This window comes from Garra rufa, chromosome 15 (assembly GCF_049309525.1).
Source record: "Garra rufa chromosome 15, GarRuf1.0, whole genome shotgun sequence".
Classification (NCBI taxonomy): Eukaryota; Metazoa; Chordata; class Actinopteri; order Cypriniformes; family Cyprinidae; genus Garra; species Garra rufa.
In genome coordinates, this window is record NC_133375.1 from 11,720,878 (window position 1) to 11,734,739 (window position 13,862).

General features: G+C 38.2%; 1 protein-coding gene across 1 annotated transcript in view; it reads right to left on the reverse strand.

Annotated features, from left to right (window-relative positions):
• Positions 1-5,056: 5,056 nt before the first annotated feature.
• Positions 5,057-13,862, reverse strand: part of gpat2 (glycerol-3-phosphate acyltransferase 2, mitochondrial) — an 82,427-nt gene continuing 73,621 nt past the window's right edge. Inside the window, exons 19-23 of the mRNA XM_073819794.1 lie at positions 10,520-10,645; positions 8,142-8,262; positions 7,921-7,989; positions 5,658-5,713; positions 5,057-5,458 (exon numbers count right to left, since the gene is read on the reverse strand). Of these exons, the coding sequence (XP_073675895.1) occupies positions 5,342-5,458; positions 5,658-5,713; positions 7,921-7,989; positions 8,142-8,262; positions 10,520-10,645 (489 nt within the window). The 3' untranslated portion in view covers positions 5,057-5,341. The remainder of the gene's footprint in view (positions 5,459-5,657; positions 5,714-7,920; positions 7,990-8,141; positions 8,263-10,519; positions 10,646-13,862) is intronic.

The window sequence follows — 13,862 nt, forward strand, 5'->3', positions numbered from 1 at the left end:
CTTGTGATGTTCCTGGGGCGGCGGCGATCGTTTGCGATGTTCCCGAGGCGGCGGCGTCGGCTCGCTCTGTTCCCGAGGCGGCGGCGACCCCTCACTCTGTGCCCGATGCGGCGGTGACCGCTCACTCTGTTCCTGAGGCGGCGGTGACCCCTCATTCTGTGCCCGAGGCGGTGGTGACAGCTCACTCTGTTCCTGAGGCGGCGGTGACCACTCACAATGTTTCCGAGGCGGCGGCGACCCCTCACTCTGTTTCCGAAGCGGCAGTGACCGCTCACCCTGTTCCTGAGGCGGCGGCGACCGCTTGCGATGTTCCTGAGGTGGCGGCGACCCCTCACTCTGTTTACGAAGCGGCAGTGACCGCTCACCCTGTTCCTGAGGCGGCGGCGACCGCTTGCGATGTTCCTGAGGTGGCGGCGACCCCTCACTCTGTTTACGAAGCGGCAGTGACCGCTCACCCTGTTCCTGAGGTGGCGGCGACCGCTTGCGATGTTCCCGAGGCGGCGGCGTCGGCCTGCGATGTTCCCGAGGTGGCGGCGACCCCTCACTCTGTGCCCGAGGCGGTGGTGACCCCTCACTCTGTGCCCGAGGCGGTGGTGACCCCTCACTCTGTGCCCGAGGCGGTGGTGACAGCTCACTCTGTTCCTGAGGCGGCGGTGACCCCTCACTCTGTGCCCGAGGCGGCGGTGACCGCTCACTCTGTTCCTGAGGCGGCGGCGACAGCTCACTCCGTGCCCGATGCGGCGGTGACCGCTCACTCTGTTCCTGAGGCGGCGGTGACCCCTCACTCTGTGCCCGAGGCGGCGGCGACCCCTCATTCTGTGCCCGATGCGGCGGTGACTGCTCACTCTGTTCCTGATGCGGAGGCGACCGCTTGCGATGCTCCCGAGGCGGCGGTGACCGCTCACTCTGTTCCCGAAGCGGCGGTGACCGCTCACTCTGTTCCCGAAGCGGCGGTGACCGCTCAGTCTGTGCTCGATGCGGTGGCGTCCGTTCACTCTGCACCCGACGCGGCGGTGACCGCTCGCTCTGTTCCTGATGCAGTGGTGACCGCTCACTCTGTTCTCGACGCGGCGGCGCCCGCTCACTTTGCTCCCGAAGCGCGGCGTCCGCTCACTCTGTGCCTGACGCGGCGGTGACCGCTCACTCTGTGCCAGATGCGGTGGCAACCGCTCATGTTCCTCTGGCGGCGGTGCCCGCTCACGTTTTTTCTGAGTCCGGTCACGCCCTGCCCGAGCTCCCAAGCTCTACACTGGTCTCGCCCAGCCTCCCGGAACCTTCGTCTCCGGGCCTGCTGTCATTACACGGACCTGGCCCGCCATCCCTCCCCCTGGTTCACCATTCCCCCGTTCCTCCTCCCTCCAGATTTTTTTTTCGACCGTTGTGGAACGTCTGGGAGCCGTTCCTTAGAGGAGGGGTACTGTCATGACTCTGGGTTGCGAGCTTTTTCCTCCTCCGGAGGAGGTCGTTGTTTCCCTTCCTCCCGCACTTCACTCCCCTGATTGTACACACCTGTCTTGTGATCATGACACTCGTTTCACCCACAGTTGTTCACAATTATCACGGACTATAAAGTTTCTCATCTCCCACTCCTCATCCTGGCTGCATTGTCTTCTCATGTCATGTCTTCTTGTGCTCGTGTTTCAGTTCTGTTTATTTTGTAATTCCAGTCGTGTTTGTGCCGTGTTGGCCTTTTGTTTGTGTTCTGTTTAATTAAAGGGATAGTTCACCCAAAAATGAAAATTTGATGTTTATCTGCTTACCCCCAATGCATCCAAGATGTAGGTTACTTTGTTTCCTCAGAAAAACACAAACGAAGATTTTTAACGAAAACCGGCGCAGTCTGCCAGCCTTATCATGGACGTGAATGGGCACCAGACCTTTAAAAGTAAACAAAAACATGCACAGACAAATCCAAATTACACCCTGCGACTCGTGATGATACATTGATGTCCTAAGACACGAAACGATCGGTTTTTGTGAGAAACTGAACAGTATTTATATCATTTTTTAACCTTTGATACACAGCCACATCCATCTCTCCTGAGCACGCGTTCGGCATCAGTCACGTCACATGTGCACGCGCTTCTGGTGTAGAATACGCAAACGCCGGAAGCGATCTGTCGCATGTATACGACACTCATTGTTTACACAGAGCACAGAGATTGTGGGTATAGCGGCTATTCAAAATGGTAAATACTTGCGCGTATCCTGATTGTTTAAACCGATTTAAAGCTAAAAGATTACATTAGTTTGTGCAAACTCATCCGGGACTTTTCACTGATTTCCCCTTACGGCGTTTGCGTATTCTACGCTAGAGCGCGTGCTCATGTGACGTGACTGATGCCAAACTCGTGCACATTACAGATGGACGTGGCTGTGTATCAAAGGTAAAAAATGATATAAATACTGTTCAGTTTCTCTCAAAAACCGATCGTTTCGTGTCTTAAGACATCAATGTATCATCACGAGTCGCAGGGTGTAATTTGGATTTGTCTGTGCATGTTTTTGTTTAGTTTTAAAGGTCTGGTGCCCATTCACGTCCATGATAAGGCTGGCAGACTGCACCGGTTTTCGTTAAAAATCTTCGTTTGTGTTTTTCTGAGGAAACAAAGTAACCTACATCTTGGATGCATTGGGGGTAAGCAGATAAACATCAAATTTTCATTTTTGGGTGAACTATCCCTTTAATAAATTCCTCACCTGCATTTGGACCCTGACCTCATCTCTGATCCGTGACAGCGGTGGCGTAGCGCAAATATGTGAATGAATGTTACGAAGTGTAGTACCGCTGGATTAACTTGTGACAAGGTAGAAATGCTTCTCTTTATCAAGAAAAAATTGCCATTAATGCTCAAGTAATTGCATGTAGTACTAGCAATGTTATTTCTACCTGTTTGAAGACACAGTGCACTTTTTGTCATTAAAGTTATTGTTGTGAGATGATCCTGTAATTAATGTAAAAAAAAAATCCATATAAAATTCATTGAAGAAAAGTAGATTTTTGTATGCCTGCTTTGTTACTTATATTTTATTTCTAATGTTTTCAAGGCTCAGAGCACTTTATTTTGTTAAAGTTATTTTGTTGTAAGAAGATCCTGTAATGTTTAAAAATGTATTTTATTATAAAATAAATTTAATTAAAGAAAATATTTCTGTATAGGCCTATGCTTTCATTACAGTTGTTAAAAAAATTAAATCGAAATCTGCAAAAATCGGAATCGGCAGGTCACACTTACTGAAAAATCGGAATCGGCCAAGAAAATTGCAATCGGTGCATCTCTAAAAAAAAGAGTAAATTACTCATGTTATTTTATGATACTTACATATACAACATAAGTGAATATTACAAAAGTTAAGCAAATATGGCATTTAACATAATAGAACATTGCGTTCAGCATACATTTTTATGGTATTTCCTGAATGCAGTCTTTACTGAAACTCATTTAACCTCCTACAGGGAGAGAAAGATTGCAGAAAGACTAAAAACGTAAAAATATGACAACTATATCTGGTTATGGTCGCTATTACAGTGTTTCTCATGTTATCTAACTGCAATTGCAGTATAACTGTTTATTATCTAATGATAAACATGAACTATAACATGCTTCATAAAATACCACTACTGGCCAGTTTTCCGAGAGGTCAACTGATGCGTTAAAATGTAAAAAAAATGCAGTAATTTTTTTAATTTACCAGCGACTGTGCTTGAGAAGTGCTGAAATGAATGGGCTTCAATGGAGGAACTACTGGTTGTTTGGATCTATTGGCCGCTCCATGACACGCTTTACTTCCGCATTCCTCAGTTCCTATAGAAGCCTATGGGAGTGTCGCAACTCTGTTGTTTCTCAACGGCTCTGGTTCCAACAAAGTGGTTTCCGAGCAACACACAAATGTAAACAAAGCTGTTGCTTTGTAGTTTACAACAGCTTAGAACACAGCTCAACCAATCAGAATCAAAGACCAGAACCTGTTTTCTAATTTAATTTTTTTAGATTTTTTTTTTTTTTTTTTTTTACATTTTATATTATAGGTTTTTTCCTTGAAATTTATAATGTACATTAAGTATTGATCTATGAGTTGTTTGTAAAGAATTATCATTTTAATTTACAGCAAATAACATTTGCATTCTAATATTTTTTTTATTAGATTTATTAATAATTACTTTTAAGAAAATTGTAAACAATTTTGGTTTAAGTTTTTTGTAACATTTTATATTATGGATTTACAGAATTTTATAATGAACATTAAGTATTGATCTATGAGTTTTTGTAAAGATTTATAATTTTAATTTACAGTAAATAAGATGTAATTCAAAAGCTGATTATATTTTTTTCTTATATAAATTTTTTTTTGCAGAATAATAATTGCTTTCAAGAGAATTTTTAGACAATTTTAGTTTTTTAAGATATTTATAGACGTTTTACATTATAGACTTCAAATTCAGAATTTTAAAATGACATCAAATACTGATCTATGAGTTTCTCAGGACATGCCATATTTCTGTATATGTCATATTTTAATGTATATTCATTTAAATTTTATTTTCTAGAATAATAATTACTACTATTATAGACAAAAACATTTTTAAAGAATTTTATAATGTCCATTAAGTATTCAGCTATGATTTTTTTTTTTTTTTTTTTACAAATAATTATTTTATTTTACAGTAAATAAGATGTGCATTCTAACGATTCATTTTAAAGTGCAACTGTTGCTATTTCAACAGCAGGACCTTTTTTGTCTCAATAATCAGTGAAATGGTGCTTAGGTGTTCAGTGTTTGTGCTATAGGAAGCAGAATATGCACAGAAAGGAAATGTATGTGAGAATTCATAATGTTTTAGCTACTGTCTTGAATGCATATGTTTGTGTAGGCTGTGTGGGTAAACTATAAATCAAACCATGACAGCAACTCTGCAACTAGGTCAATTATCAGAAATGTATATACTGAACAAAGCCCATTACATATTCATTACAGTCAAACGAAAGAATTATAATAAACAACACAATCCAATGAAACTAACAATAAAAACTCTTTTTGATGCAATTTATCTCCTTATTATAAACAGAACATTAGCTAACCATCTGAATAGTCATTTTCTAACCAGTAAGTAAACCCATTTTTAACAAAAACTAACAGAAAGAGCAACCTCAGCATCACATATATATAAGCATACATATATAAGAAAAAGCAAGTGCGCTAGGCAAACTAGACATATAAACACAAAAAAATATTCATTATTAATGATTTACACAACACTGCAGAACCGAACATCAGTAGTGCTTACTGGTATCATTCCCAGCTGAGGCGGACTTCTCTTCAAATCTTTTATATTTCTCTTTCAGTTATACATGAACTGTTTGAAAAACTGCAAGAGTTTTTCTTTGTAAGCGCACTGAGAGAAAAGAGGACTGACATCTAGATACACATCTTCTCTCTGCCTGTCCTCAATCAACACCTAAAACACAAGAACAGAGAAACACTGTTTAGTCCCCAGAGGCCAAATTAACGGTTCTTTATTACAGCACCTGCTACATATTGCTACATTTTACTGTGCTCAGTTTATCTAGCCTTGCGTTTTTATTTACAGTACATCTTCTTTAAGGCTTTATGTGTGTATGTCTATGTTATATATCAGAATGTATAGAATCACTTACCCCAAGATCAATGAAGGTACGAAGCACCATTCTCACCAAGTCAATAGACGAGCTCTCTACAGAAGATTCACACAAACACATCAAATATACAGCGCTGGAGTGATCACATGACACCAGGACTTCTGTGCTGAAGTATTATTGAATAATGCTGGAATGCAGCAACTCTCATCAAACATCAAGGCTCTAGTTTTCGGCAGAGTAAGACTACCCAGTAAAACATAGATATCCAGTGGGAATAATAATATATTAAAGATAACACATCAGCAGCTGAAGGGAAGCTGTCAGCATCTATATAGGCCATTGGCTAACTATATGATTCACATATTCAAGCACATACAGTCAAGCCTGAAATTATTCATAGCCCTGGCAAATTCTGACTTAAAGTTACTTTTATTCAACCAGAAAGTTTTTTTTTAATTAGAAATGGCACAGACATCTCCCAAAAGATAATAAGACGATGTACAAGAGGCATCATTGTGGAAAAATTATTACTCATCTTTTATTCACATTTGAACAAAAAGTGGCAGGTCCAAAATTATTCATACCCTTCTCAATAATCAATAGAAAAGCCTTTATTGGCTATTACAGCAATCAAACGCTGCCTATAATTGCTGAGCAGCTTTGTGCATGTCTCCACTGGTATTTTTGCCCATTCATCTTTAGCGATGAGCTCCAACTCTTTCAGGTTGGAGGGTCTCCTTGCCATCACCCTGATCTTTAGCTCCCTCCACAGATTCTCAATTGGATTTAAGTCAGGACTCTGGCTGGGCCACTGCAAAACATTAATGTTTTTGTCTGCTAACCATTTCTTCACCACTTTTGCTGTGTGTTTTGGGTCGTTGTCGTGCTGAAATGTCCACTGGTGCCCAAGGCCAAGTTTCTCTGCAGACTGCCTGATGTTGTTGTTGAGAATTTTGATGTATTGCTCCTTTTTCATGGTGCTGTTTACTGTGATTAAGTTCCCTGGTCCACTGGCTGAAAAACACCCCCAAAACATTAGGTTCCCACCACCATGTTTGACAGTGCGGATGGTGTTCTTAGGGTTGAAGACTTCTCCTTCTTTACGCCAAATTAAGGCTACATCATTGTGGCCAAACAATTCATTTTTTGTTTCATTTGACCATAAAACAGAAGACCTGAAGTCTTCTTCTTTGTCCAGATGAGCATTTGCAAAGGCCAAGCAGGCTTTTGTGTGCCTTATCTGGAGAAGTGGTGTCCTCCCTGGTCTGCATCCGTGAAACCCAGTCCGTTGGACTGTCTTCCTTGAGATGTTGCCACCAGCAGAGCCCAGATTCATCAGGATGGCCTTGGTAATGATCCTTGGATTCTTTCATAGATTTTTCACAGTCTTGTATTTTTTAATAATACTTTGCACTGTAGCCACTGGAACTTCAAAACATTTCGATATGGTCCTATAGCCCTTTCCTGACTTGTGAGCAGCCACAATGCGCAGCCGCAGGTCCTCAGTGAGCTCCTTTGTCTTAGCCACAACTGTCCACAAACCAACAGCAGCGAGCTTCTGTTTTTCACCTGTTGAGTTGATTAAAACAGCTGTTCCCAATGAATCAAGGTAATTAGGATGCTTTAGAACAGCTTGGACTATTTGGAATGGTATAGAACTTTGGATTTTCCCATAGACTGTGACAGTTTGCAAAAGGTAAGAATAATTTTGGACATGCCACTTTTTGTTCAAATGTAAATAAAAGCTGAGAAATATTTTTTTCCACAATGATGCCTCTTGTACATCGTCTTATTATCTTTTGGGAGAAGCCTGTATCATTTCCGGACAAAAAAAAAAAAAAAAAACTTGCTGGTTGAATAAATGTAACTTAAGTCAGAATTTGCCAGGGGTATGAATAATTTCGGGCTTGACTGTATGTGAATATAGAATGTGAATGTTTAAAGAGCAGGTCATATGAATGTTCGGAATATATCTTTTTTGGATTTTGTAATGTAGCTATCCTTCAATGTACAAACAAACAGTTATCCTTTAATGAGAGAATTTTCATTTTTGGGTGAACTATCTCTTTAAAGGGTTGAGAAGCATTCTTAGGGGACCAGATGTGCTCATCTACCAACTATCTGTCTGGTTTTTGTCTGATCTGCTTTTTTTGCCTATGCTGATTACTTGTGATCAGATCACTCAAGATGGATGCTCTCCATTTAAAATGGATCTAATCATGGTTCAAAGATGTAAACCCTTGCAAATCCTTTAGCTTCATGGTGGTGAGTGAAAAATTAAAAACGTATTTTTGTCTCCTACCGTAGTGTGCTTTGTCCAGCTGAGCTCGGTTCTTCAAGTGTGCGTGTAGTTGGCTCAAGCAGTCTCCCTCTAAGATAAACAATTTTTAGGTTATAAACACTTAGTTGTTCACACTCGGTGTGAATAGTGACAGCATTGCTGCCAAAGCACACTTGCTCATCACACATGGCAACAGCATTGTTTGGCCAGAGGTCAGAGTTTGTGTGTGAGTGTGTACTAACCTGTGATGGGTGAGGGGAGGTAATGGAGGCTTTCTAGTGCCCAGCACAGAGCTCTCAGCCGGACACTCAGTAAACTACAGAGAAAGAACAGCAGCTCTGGGCACTGAGATGGCTGACTCAACTAGAAAGCAGAGAGAGAGAGAAAAGACAGCAGAAGGGCAGAGGAGAGCGAGAAAACATGCAAAGGTTATTATTAGTTAGGTAACAGATGTTGTTTTGGTTTGTATTTATAGCATTTGTTAAGAAATAAAGAAAATGATTTAAATGAATCTATTCTCATTTGACAATTAATCAATGATGCTTTCCAATGATATATGGTTTGCTAGGATGGGACAATATTTGGCCGAGATACAACAATTTGAAAATCTAGAATCTGAGGGTGCAAAAAAATCAAAATATTAGGAAAATCACCTTTAAAGTTGTCCAAATGAAGTTCTTAGCAATGCATATTACTAATTAAAAATTAAGTTTTGACATATTTATGGTAGGAAATTTACAAAATATTTTCACAGAACAAAATCTTCACTTAATATCCTAATGAGTTTTAGCATAAAATAAAAATTAAAGAAAAAATATAACTTTGACCCATACAGTGTATTTTTGGCGATTGCTACAAATATACCCATGCTACTTAATCAAACAATAACCGTTTCCACAAAAATAATAAGCAGTTCAATTGTTTTCATCAAATCAGCATATTAGAATGATGAAGCCTTTTTTAAAATGTTGTAATGTTTTGTACAATTCGCTAAAATGAAAAAAAATTATTAATATTTTAATAAACATCTGACCATGATACCATTATCATGCTTGGATTTCTATTAAAAAATAACAATTGTGTCAAATATTTCTGGTTTTAATGTAGTATTAAAGGAAATTAATTTATAATTATCTAATATTATATTATATACATGATGTTTTGCACAATTAATTTCTCTTGAGCATTATAATAATTTTGATACATGTTTTAAACTAGTACATCAGTCTGAGATCACATCCAGACAGCTAGGTATTTTCAGCCTGGATTTGGGTGAATCTCATGGAAACAGTTCATCTTGTATATTATTTTTCATATAAAGAAAATTAAGCCTCAAATGATTCTTTCTAATAAATAAATGAATAAATATTAGTGCTGTCAAGCGAAAAATATATTATGTTTATATATTACAAATATTTATATATATATCAATTACAATATATGAATATAAATAAAGAAAAGTTTGGGATCAGTTAGATAATATGTCAAATTAAATAATATGTCAAATAAAAAAAATATGTGGCCCTGGACCACAAAACCAGTCATAAGGTTAAATTTTACAAAACTGAGATGTATACGTCATATGAAAGCTCAGTAAATAAGCTTTCTATTGATGTATGGTTTGTTAGGATAGGACAATATTTGAAAATCTGGAATCTGAGGGTGCAAAAAAATCGAAATACTGAGAAAATCACCTTTAAAGTTCTTCAAATTAAGTTCTTAACAATGCATATTACTAGTCAAAAATTACATTTTGATATATTTATAGTAGGAATTTTACAAAAAATCTTCATGGAACATGATCTTTACTTAATTTCCTAATGATTTTTGGCATAAAAGAGAAATCAATAATTTTGACCCATACAATGTGTTTTTGGCTATTGCTACAAATATATCCCAGCGACTTAAGACTGGTTTTGTGGTCCAGGGTCACATATTACATATTATAAACAAACTAATCACAATTTTCTTTTCTGGAAAAAAAAAAACTGCTAGGGCATTCTGAGTAGTTTCTCATGTGTGATTTTTATACAAAAAAATGGTCTGTTATACAATCTAAGAGGTGAAAATCTTTACTCTACACAAAGCGGCCAGCCATATGATTTGAGGTAGAATTCATATCCAGTTACAGGGCGAATTTATTATTCAAAAGCTTCATGGAAAATTAAAATGAGACCAAAAGTTCAAAAAGAATAAGCTAAAACCTGACGAGAACCTAAACCTGTTTTCGAAATGTTTGGTTCATGTTCTGATGCAACAGAAGACACAATCCACAACAGCTTTTCTCCTGCAAGCTCATGCCATTGACATTCCCTTCCTGTTCTTCTCTTTGTGCTGAATTCAACTCTACAGACACTGAGATACTGAGCAACACGCAGACAGACACCAGACTTCATGAGCAGCATCTGTGAACTGTCTGTCTTAGTTTAGAGTCTGTTTTTTCAGAGTCTGCGTGTGTCTGAGGTTTTGCGTGTGGTTTGTATCTCACTGAAACTCTGGATCCAAGAAGTTCAAAATGTGTGAGTACTCTGAATCTGAATATATGATTATAAACAAATCCAAAAACTTCATGGATATTAACTGTCTATATTTTAGTAAAGCTGTCTGTGGGTTTGTGTACCTTGTAAGACCGTGCGTCTGGTTCCTCACATTCTGAATCGCTGCTCTGGTCGGGATTGTCTGAAACAGCCCATGACCACACACCCTGTCTCTTCATGAAGTCACACACCGGGGTATCCTTCTGTACCTGCATGCAGACACAAACAACGATATCTAAAGACATACAAACAAGCTGCAAAATGATCAGTTTAGGGCTGAAATGACCTTTAACCACAGACAAACAAAAATAGCTTTGACCTCTGTGGGTGTTTGTGAATCAGTCATCTGAAAACTGTGGCGGCACTTGAAAATAAATGGACACAGACCGAACGGTCAGCATGTCAGAGATTAGATTGAGTCTGAGAGCTCGCTAGATGTCTGGCCAGTGGAGTGAAAACTGTATTTTTGGCCACGTCTCTGTGATTTCTCTGTTTGTTTTGATCTTCGCATTGAAAACGTCAGAAAAACTACATCTGTGATGATGTGACAGGCTGAATTATAATCTCTGCATTTATGATTCTATCTCATCTTTTTATATTCATATCTCTATTTAAAGATTAATGCTATCAGCTTATAAGTGTGCTGCTCTGGCTGTAGTTTCCCTTGTGTCAGTGCCAAAAAACTACCAACAGCCTTATCAATGAGACTAAAAATAATCATTATCTGTCATTTTAGGTCATGCACTATGTCAATCCATACGGAAAATTATATAACACTTGGTCTTTTGATCATGGTTTCTTTTTTTAATTCCTTACATCACTCCAGATCTTTTAAAGAATCACTTGTAAGCTTTATTTTTACCCGTTTTTTCACTTTTAATTACTGCTATCATATTTTCAAGTGTGAGTAGTAAAGTAAAAGTGTAAATTTTCTCAGCTACTTTTAGTTTAGTCTTATTCCTGTGTTAAATGTTCTTAGGTTTAATCATATTTAGTCATCCTATCTTGCTTTTGTTTAGTAAAGTTTTAGTTAACTACAAGTCTGTGAATTTTAGTCTAGTTTTAGTCTTTTAGAGACATATTATGCCCCTTTTTATAAGATGTAATATAAGTCTCAGGAGTCCCCAGAATGTTTCTGAAGATTCAGCTCAAAATACCAAACAGATCATTTATTATATCAATTTGAAAATTACTATTTTGAGTGGAAGCAGAAACACACTTTTTTCGTGCATGTACACACTCTTTAAATGCAAATGAGCTGCTGCTTATTTGGATTTGATTATCATGTCTTTTGCACTGAAATCATGCGTTTTAAAGCCATGTCAGTTTATATTAGTTAATATCAGTTTATACATGTTTATATTAGATGTGTGTGGCAGCAGCGTAATAAACAGTAAATAAATCAGTAAATCCACTGCTCTAATATTATAATGAGGAGCAGTAATATTACAATAAGATCCCTAGTGAGAGTTAAATCTGAGCGGCTCGTTTTTTTTTTCACGTTTGCAGAGAAATGCTTACCAAAACAAAGTTACTGAACTGTTTTTTTTTTTTTTGTCATGTTTTCTGGGTTGGTAGATGCACCGGGGACCCAATTATAGCAACCAAACATGGAAAAACTCTGATATTCTCCCTTTAAAATAGTCACATTTTAGTCATTCTGCATCTGGTTAAACTGATAATCAATTATTCTGCTCAAAATCATTTTGATCATGATTGTTGTCATTTAAGAAATGGAATCAGAATTATTGCACTTTCACCTTTAAGCAGAAAACAGTGCTGTATGCATAATACATTTGGATCTTAGTGTAGGGACAGTCGGATGGAAGATCATTGATAAACAACAAGAAAAACAATAAACCCAGAATAGATCCTTGGGGAACACCTGTGGATATACGTAAGGGGGATGACTTATAATTCTGTATTCTGACATATTGTGTGTGACCGGACAAATATGATTCAATCCATTTTAAAGAAGACATATCAGGAAAATCTGACTTTTTCAGTGTTTAAGTGCTATAATTGGGTCCCCAGTGCATCTACCAACCCAGAAAACATGAAAAAGGACAACCCAGTAACCCAGCATTTTCAAGCGTTTTCCAAAAGTTTCTCATCCACACTGAAATGTCAGAAAATGTTGAATTTGAATGTGGAACAGATGATACGTTTTCATGCAATTTCTATGCAAACAGCATCATTTCATTTAGGAAAATATCTCACCATTTACTGACGTGTCCAGATCACATTCACTCCCAATTGTATGTCTGATCTAAAACGCAACTGCTCTCATGATTTGCCGCAAAAAAGCAATCGTGAATATATTTCCTGTCATTTGTACAAAGTAACACATCTGTAGCAACAGTGGGAAAGTAAATAGCACATAACAGGCACAATATGGGTATAAATATAAATATATATTTGTACAATATGTCACCACCTTGGAATTATAAGGTTCTATCTACATTCTGAGCACTTTTGAGATACTGAGCTTCAAACTTTTTGCATTCCATAGACTTCTATAGACAGAACCCTTTTTGTTTTCTAAAAAAGGCCCAAAACGTACACAGCTTACAAAAGAAACATCACATAATGTAAATAAGTTGTCACAGAATAAGAATATGTGAATAACTCATTTTTTACAAAAAATGTGTCAACATGATTTATCCTTTTCAAAAGCCTAAAAAAATAAAAAAACATTTTTAAATTGATCCATTTTGGAGAGCGTTTTCAAAAAGCTCTGTTTTTCTTGACAAAAACACTGAGACTAAGATGCGCTTTCAAATGAAGACATATTAAAGGGATAGTTCACCCAAAAATGAAAATTGGATGTTTGTCTGCTTACCCCCAGGGCATCCAAGATGTAGGTGACTTTGGTTGTTTAGTAGAACACAAACAAAGATTTTTAACTCAAACTGTTGCAGTCTGTTAGTCATTGGTCATTAGTTCACAACATCCGGCACGTGACGCATCAACGTTAATGCTCTCATTACAGTTGAACGCTGCGGTGGATCAGAGATAACTAATATAAATACTGTTCAGTTTTTTGCACAGGCCGATCGTTTTATGTCTTAACACCTCAATGTATCATCACAAGCCGCAGGTTTTAATTTGGTTTTGTCTGTGTATGTTTTTTATACTCTCAAAGATTTGGTGCCCATTGACCTGCCATTATATGACTGACAGACTGCAATGGTTTGAGTAAAAAAAAAATCTTTGTGTTCTACTGAAGAAAAAAAGTCCTACAACTTGGATGCCCTGGGGGTAAGCAGATAAACATCCAATTTTTATTTTTGGGTGAACTATCCCTTTAATGTGGACATTTCAACTAGGGATGCACCGATACGAATCGGCCGATCATGCTTGCGCGTTTTGTCAGTAAAGCCGGTTCTGTAATCAGCGGTAAATGCCATCAGGTGCGTGATTTCA